The following is a 7,623-nucleotide window of genomic DNA, read 5'->3' on the forward strand; positions in this document are numbered from 1 at the left end:
ATTAATAGCTTGTCTTCTTATTCTTGCATGTGCTGTCATGATTTCATAGAGCAAATCATGTCGACTAGATGTTCCTGATCTTAGACTGTACGGGCAGATAGAGAGTCACTACAGACTAGGGCCTTCTTTGGTCTATATTCTCCCACCCATTTCAGCGCCATCAATATAGCATATAGCTCCACTGAAAATACACTTAACAAATTTGATGTTCTTCCCCTCTGTAACTCAGGACTACAATAGCAGATCCAGTGTTTCCTGTTTCTGGATCCTTTGATCCATCTGTGAAGATATGCACATATGCTTTATATTTAATGTCATATTCATAAAATTCACTCACCAGCAGAGGTGTCAAAAGTATTTACATTCATTACTCAAGTAGTCAAGTATAGATACTAGGGTTTAAAAATACTTCTGTAGAGGTTGAAGTATCAACTCAAGCTTTTTACTCAAGTAAAAGTGTAAAAGTATTTAAAGTATAAAAGTAAACGTAATGTAAGGGGAAAAAAATAATAATAATAATCAATATGCTTTTTCAAATTAGATGGCGAGTTTTGGAAACAATTAGCTCGTGGTACTTGGGTGTATACAGAGCTTGCAGCGCATTTGAAAGGAGTTGTTTTTGCATCCAACCATTTTGAAAAATTCTTCCAGGTACGGCCAGAGATGTAGAAGGGTTGGCTGGTCTTCCTGGCTACCAACCTCCTCGCTTGTGCTTGGTTGGGACATTTTGCTCGAGTCCTCTTGAGTCTCTGCCAGGGATATCTTCGTACTAGCCTACATACGTCTGCTATTTCCTTGCTGCAGTGTGATGTGATTTGTGTCATGTGCAGGTGCGATGGATTGCGTCGGAATGGTATATGTTTATACTTCTCATCCAACCACAATCAAATTCACTCTATCCGGATGGCGCGATTTTATCTGGATAGGTTTTTGTTGTTTTTTTGGTATTTTTTTTTAACGATGACAAGCCGGAACAAAAACAAGCCAAAATGAAATAGGAGTAATGAGGCTATTTTTAAAATGTAAGGAGTAGAAAGTAAAAAGTCTGCTGTAAAATAATTACTCCAGTAAAGTATAGATACCCAAAATTTCTACTTAAGTAAGGTAACAAAGTATTTGTACTTCGTTACTTGACACCTCTGCTCACCAGAGTATCTGGTTTCCCTGATGTGTTGTTGAATAATGAATAGATTACCGCCGAGTTATTTCATTGCACACTTGCGCAAAACGTACGTGGTACTTGGCAGTCGGCTGTAGTGTGTGCGGTGTGTTTCAGTGCAAATGTTTGGCCCAGACAAGGGCGACGAGGGCCGAGCCTAAGGCCACTTGTTACAGATACTTGTAAATATGCAAATAAAGTATATTTAAAAGTGAATTACATGTTTTGATAATGGTTAGTTTGCATCACTTTGTCAGTGTTCTATGTAATGTAGTTGTATCTACATTGTAAGCCTTGTACAACCTGACAACACTGTATTTATTTATGACCCCAAAGAAAATGTGAATTTTGAAACATTTGAGAAGGAGTAAGAGAGGGAGGATCAGTGAAAGCAACAAGGCCACCTAAAGACACCCAAGCTTTAAGAGAATAGAAGGCAGGGTAAAGAGAGGGGGAGGAGGGGGAGCCCCCACTGTCACAGAGGAGAAAAAAAACAGCTTGAGACTACGAGTAGCCTGTCTTTAGTCTCCATCCCCCTCCTCACGCCTCCCTTGCACAGCCTGATGACATCATGAACAGCCGGTATAAATCCAGCCAGTAGGATTGCTGCACAGCTTGTAGTGCTGACTACACTGTCTCCCTCTTCTCTCATTCTATCACTCCCTCCCTTTGCTGCCTCACACGCTCTCTCTCTCTCTCTTATACACACGCACACCCTTACACAGTCTCTTGCAACCTTATTCCTCCACACTACTGCAGACATGGCAGAGGCTTTCGTTGGCACATGGAACCTCAAGGAGAGCGAGAACTTTGATGACTACATGAAGGAGCTGGGTAAGTGTGTGTTTTGTGTGTACAGTAAATGTACATATATTATCTATATATATATATATATATATATATATATATATATATATATATATATTCTTGCACTCTTGTTAGATGCTAACAGCATTTCATTAGCTCTGTACTCTGCTTAATGACAATAGAAAAATTGAATCTTGAAAATGTATGCATGTGAATGTGTGCGCATGCGTGAGTAACAGGACGCAGTGCTGCATGTGAGCACATGTGAAAATGGGCTGAGGAAAGATAGATGTTTGAAGGTGTGTTTGTGTTGAACCTGTTTAAGCAGCTGTTCAAGCTGTAAAGCAGGTAACGGGTAAATAAGGGTGGAACCAAAATAGAGAATAGGAGAAAAACTAATAAAAGAGCCACAAGGGTGGAAAAAGAGAGAAAGAAAGAAAACGGGAGAGTATGGGAACCAGAGGGGGAGGAAAAAGAGGAAGAGTGGTTGACCGCATGGCCTTAAGTGCTGGAAAAGAGGGAGGGGCTTTCTTTTAGTGGAGCAAACCCCCACTTTGAGTCTGAATGGCAACAAACTGGCATTCACACTTGCATAGTGTGGGTGACCTCTGCTGAAAGAAAGCTGTTCATTGTTTGAGGCCATGAAAGGAGTTGAATATTAAGATGGCCCCAATGCCGAGGAGCAAATGGGATGAGAATGTACAGAAAAAGTGGGCTTCAAATATCTCACCCACACTCACACATAGTTTGTTGTGTGTGTGTGTGATGGGGACAGGTGCTCGGACTTTTACAACCGTGAAGAATGACACTGAACTATTTGAGTGTGTGTGTGTGTGTGTGTGTGTGTGTGTGAAAGAGAGAGATTCATGCCTACTGACCTCAGCCACAATTAATCGACCTATCTGCTCTGATTACCATAGAAACAGAGACCCTTCAACCTCTAACCCCAAACCTCTTGATCAATGAGGCGTATGCAGACACACATCTCTCACATCTCTCACACACATACACACACCGACTTTTTGTTGTATTGATTGTGGGAAAGTAGCTGTTTTTGCTCTTGGAGATGAACCGGGTTGCCAGTCTGAAACAGATTTTCTCCTTTGGTAGACAAGGGAGTTAAGTCACTATTACCCAATGAAATGTAGTCTTTTGATCCCTCCCTCCCTCGAGCACACGCACGCACGCACGCACACACACACACACACACACACACACACACACACACACACACACACACACACACACACACACACACGAAAGCGAGCAATCGTTTGCACACATACATGCCCAGGCAGACAGGTCAGTGGGGCCCTGCAGTGTTTGAAGAACATGCTGCAAGTTTGGACAGCAGTCAAATAGAGATTAGAGAGTGTCAGCTGAAGGAGACCCAAAGGACAAATGCATGGCTACTGCTTTTTACTTGACTCTTCATGTAACGCCACCACAAGGTTGACATTTTTGATTTTTAATTGGTTGAGATTTTTCGCCTCTTAGAGCTGCTAGCATGGCTGTAAGCTCTTAGTTTTTTTTTTTTTTTTTTTTTTTTTGCATGCATCAAGGCAACTACTGTATGTCCTCCCCCAAAACATTACATAACCCATGTGTCTTTGTTTTTAACAGGTGTGGGCTTTGCTACACGTGCGGTGGGAACCATGACCAAGCCCACCACTATCATCTTAGTGGAAGGTGACAAGGTAACGGTGAAGACTCAGAGCTCCATAAAGAACACAGAGCTTAACTTCAAGCTGGGAGAGGAGTTTGACGAGACCACCGCCGATGACAGGAAAGTTAAGGTGAGAGGTCAGGTTGCTCATACAGGAGATCAGTGAGAATACTGACACTCAAGGGCAAAACCTCAATTTATATTCTAACAATGTTTATTTTTTAATAAAGCGTCTTTAAGTGGTTCTCTATGAAACCCACTATACACCTAAAGCATGCTGAAGTATCCATAAATATATGAGAGTGATAATAACAGTCATGAGGAAGATTGATGGCAAAACAAAAAACTGTGATTTGTCACAGTTGGAGGTTGTGATTCTTGTTTTGAAGGTCAGAGTTCAGGGGTAAAAAAAATGGACTGGTCATAATTTGCAACCAATTATTATTGTAGTGCACTACCATCCGGGGACTTGTAGTGCACTACATTTTGATATACGGTGTGATGCACTATGCACTCAAAATAGCAAGTACAGAAGAGCGCGAATTGCAGCATTAATCTGCAAGGTAGGCTAACTGTAGCTGTCAAATAAATGTAGTGATGTAAAAAGTACAGCATTTGCCACTGAAAAGTACTTAAGTAGAAGTATAAAGTAGCAAAGCAAGTACCTCAAATTTGTACTTAAATAAATGTTTAATGAACCAAACATTCATTCATGAGAAGATTCATATGATCTTGAATATGTACAGTACACTATGGTGTAATAAGCTCCTTCTGTTTTTCTCTCTGCTCGCTCCAGTCTATTGTAAATATAGAGGATGGGAAGATGGTGCACATACAGAAGTGGGACGGCAAAGAGACCAGTCTGGTCAGGGAAGTCAACGGCAACGCCCTCACACTGGTCGGTGCTCACACAAAATGTGTACATTTAACAGTATGTGTGTTCATTGTTTTTAGTTTTTTTTTTAACTGTCTTTCTCTCTCTTCATCACAGACACTTTCAATGGGGAATGTCGTTTGCAAACGTCACTACGTGAAGGCGGAGTAAAACACTGAAACCCTCCCTCCAACATCTACTTGCATCAGCTAAAGCATCACACCCCCAAATGCCTTAACACCACTTCAACCCAAGCCAAGCAATCCCCTTGCATGGCACTGCAGACTACTACTGCAGATTCCCATCAATGTCCCTTCATACTGTATGCTAAGTATTAACATTACTGCTGACTGTGAGCTCCCTTTTCTCCCTGTACTTTTCTTTATAGTGTGTGTTCCTCCTACTGTAAGACACACTGAATATAGTCCAATGATTTGTTGTTGTTTTCTTTTAAAATCCAGTTCTGCATTTCTTTTTTTTTTTAAATGTGTTATGTCATGGTGCCTATGTTAAACCTGGAAAAGTTTGCCTATTGAAAAAAATAAAATTGTGTACACTGCTGGGCAAACTGATAAAACAATGAAAATGCTCCGGGATGTGTTCGTTCTTGAGATGTTTAATGTTTGTACATAGTTGGTAGTTCCCGGCACAGAAAGTTCACTGACTAAAGACAAAGATTACTCAACTGGGACTGAAATGAGGAAATATCCTTGAGGGAAATTTCACATTATTCTAATTTATTGTAGAATTTGAGGAATATTGTATCATGTAATTAAATGCCTGGGCAGCTGCGATCAGTAAATAATTATGTACAGTGTCATTTAGGGAGCTTCAGCCCAAGGGCGCAGTAAAAGTTAGTCGCGGTCATGAATTCAGAGCTAAACTTTCTAAGTGTTGTGGACTTGAACGCACTCCAGGCAAAAGTTGAGTAGGGCAACACAATTGTACAAGTATATACACAGAATGTGACCATAGTTTCCAACACCGCTAGTTTTACAGATACTCAGGTAATTATAGCTCCTCTGTGTGTGTGTGTGTGTGTGTATGTGTGTGTGTGTGTATATCTTGCCCTGACTTAGTGAGGGGAAAGTTTGCTTTTACTAGGTTTGCAGATACTGTCATGTCCCATACTTGTGCATTAGGTGCGTGTGTGATTTCTAAATTTGGATCTTTCGCTCCCACAGTAGATTGATGTCATGTGAGTGACAGCCTGCCAACTAGAGGCAGGGGGAAGGGGTGAAAGGGCGCAGCAGGGCAACTAAAGTTACCCTGAACTGAAATGGTCAGAAGAAAGGACAAACTCAATGCAAAATAGAGATTATGGGTATAGACATCTTGTATCAAATATATACTGCAAATATATCTGCATAGCTAAAAGTATTGGATACATGGTAAACAAAGGCAGGTGACAATGTGTTGAAAGTATAATTCTGTGTGGAAATATTTTATTCAAAATATTCTCAATAACGCAACAAGCTCACAATTCTGGTTGTGCAAACTCAGGGTCATACTAGATGTACGTAGATATAAAATATATATTGTACATGTGTCAGGTGCAAACTAGCGAAGGGAGAACGTAAGAAAAGGAAGAGGAGTCTTGAGACTGACTAATGAACAGGGGTCACTGCCAATGGAGTTCACAGCAGTCTTGCCAAATCGCTACAGCTGGAAACATTCGATTTCTCCACAATCCTACAAGTGGGAGCCTAGAGACAAGGTCAGAGCAGCACAAAAGAAACAAGATGGAAATTCCTTAACATCGCCTTATCTTGTCTTACATTGACAGTTAACAGGGGTTACTGTATCGTTTGAAAAGAAAAGAAGAACAAAAAGCTACTTTTTGCAACTTTGACCTATGGTACTGCGAAGAAACTCTAAAAGACGTGATCGTTTGATTTCTGAGGAGGAAGGAGAGGCTTGGTCCAATTGAAAGATTAAGCAAAAGGTTTAATAAACAACATGATGAAAATGACAAGACAAAATACAAACGTTACACTGCAGCTGACAGCGGACTGAATCAAGCTTCTCCTTGTGGGAGTCACATAAAAACAGTCTTGTGACATGACAAAACAATACACTGTAAACAGCGGTCTGAACCTGCTTCCATTGTGGGGTCACAGTTTGCAGCCCTGAATCCTTCTCTGTTTCAGAATTATATTCCTTTGGAATTGTGGGTGTTTCCTTGAATGGAAACTGTCCAAGGTTAAGGACACACCCCTGATTTCAGGTTTACTCCAGGTCACAGACAAAGGTCATTTATCATGGTAGTGCCGATTCTATTGAAGTTTACAGAGATATATGCATTTCCTTTGTTCTAATCAAGTCTGGCCCAACAGGGAGTAGCTCCCCAAAAAGCAGAAACAACAGTTACCTTTCCTGTGGGGACAATGAGTCTTCTCCTGTATGCTAAATGACAGACATGACCTGATGATTCTTTAGAAGCTTGAGAAGGTGTGAGCCAGACGAATGCTGATTAGGCTTATCAGTATTGAAACAATCATTTTCGGCTCAGTTTCAGTGTCACTCAGTCTCACAGCTGTGTACATAAAATAAGTTACATTTTTGACCTAACAGTATAATTGCTCTAAAACATCGCCAATGTTTTAACTTTTTTAACTTCAACAGTAGGCTACATGACCCAACCTGGAATTCAGTTTGTGTAAATCCTTCAGCTCGTCTCAGTCCAGAGGCCTGTAATAGCCTACGAATCAAGATCTGGCGTTAACGAGGTAACTTCAGGTTCAACCCAGGGTTTTGTGTATCACGACGGTGGATCAGTTGTTACCGTGTTCAATCGCCGTGGTAACTCATGCTGAACACCTAACCTGGTCGAGAGTAGGTTAAGTTGGAGATCAGAGCTCAACCGGTGTAAAAAAAAAAAAAAATACTCGATTGATAACGGTGTCACCGTTCTTAAAAGATTAGAAAATCAGGTGGACCTCATCGGTGCGCGGATAGAGAGAGAGAGGTGCGCTCATAAAAGTTAAACAACCCCGTTAACATACCCTGATGAGTATTTATTATGAAAGATATAGATTTTAAGCAGAGGGAATTACGTAAAGGCTATTTGTCAGCTTCTTGAGCCGTATGTTGCCAATGCGCACATCGGTTTGAATT

At 40.9% G+C, this 7,623-nt stretch overlaps 1 protein-coding gene across 1 annotated transcript; it reads left to right on the forward strand.

Moving 5' to 3' along the window:
• The first annotated feature begins 1,765 nt into the window (after positions 1 to 1,765).
• fabp3 (fatty acid binding protein 3, muscle and heart) lies at positions 1,766 to 5,097 on the forward strand. The gene is made up of 4 exons (XM_028597041.1): positions 1,766 to 1,993; positions 3,590 to 3,762; positions 4,429 to 4,530; positions 4,624 to 5,097. Exons 1-4 carry the CDS (start codon positions 1,921 to 1,923, stop codon positions 4,675 to 4,677), a joined length of 402 nt encoding a protein of 133 aa, XP_028452842.1. The 5' UTR covers positions 1,766 to 1,920; the 3' UTR covers positions 4,678 to 5,097.
• The last annotated feature ends 2,526 nt before the right edge of the window (positions 5,098 to 7,623 follow it).

Source organism: Perca flavescens, chromosome 14, assembly GCF_004354835.1.
Source record: "Perca flavescens isolate YP-PL-M2 chromosome 14, PFLA_1.0, whole genome shotgun sequence".
In the NCBI taxonomy this organism is placed as follows: domain Eukaryota; kingdom Metazoa; phylum Chordata; class Actinopteri; order Perciformes; family Percidae; genus Perca; species Perca flavescens.

Bases quoted from the DNA above. Each gene is read 5' to 3' on its own strand.
- fabp3 (XM_028597041.1), top strand. From the start codon at position 1,921: ATGGCAGAGGCTTTCGTTGGCACATGGAACCTCAAGGAGAGCGAGAAC. The intron at 3,763-4,428 runs GTGAGAGGTCAG...TGCTCGCTCCAG, and splicing joins CCGATGACAGGAAAGTTAAG to TCTATTGTAAATATAGAGGA. The intron at 4,531-4,623 runs GTCGGTGCTCAC...TCTTCATCACAG, and splicing joins ACGGCAACGCCCTCACACTG to ACACTTTCAATGGGGAATGT.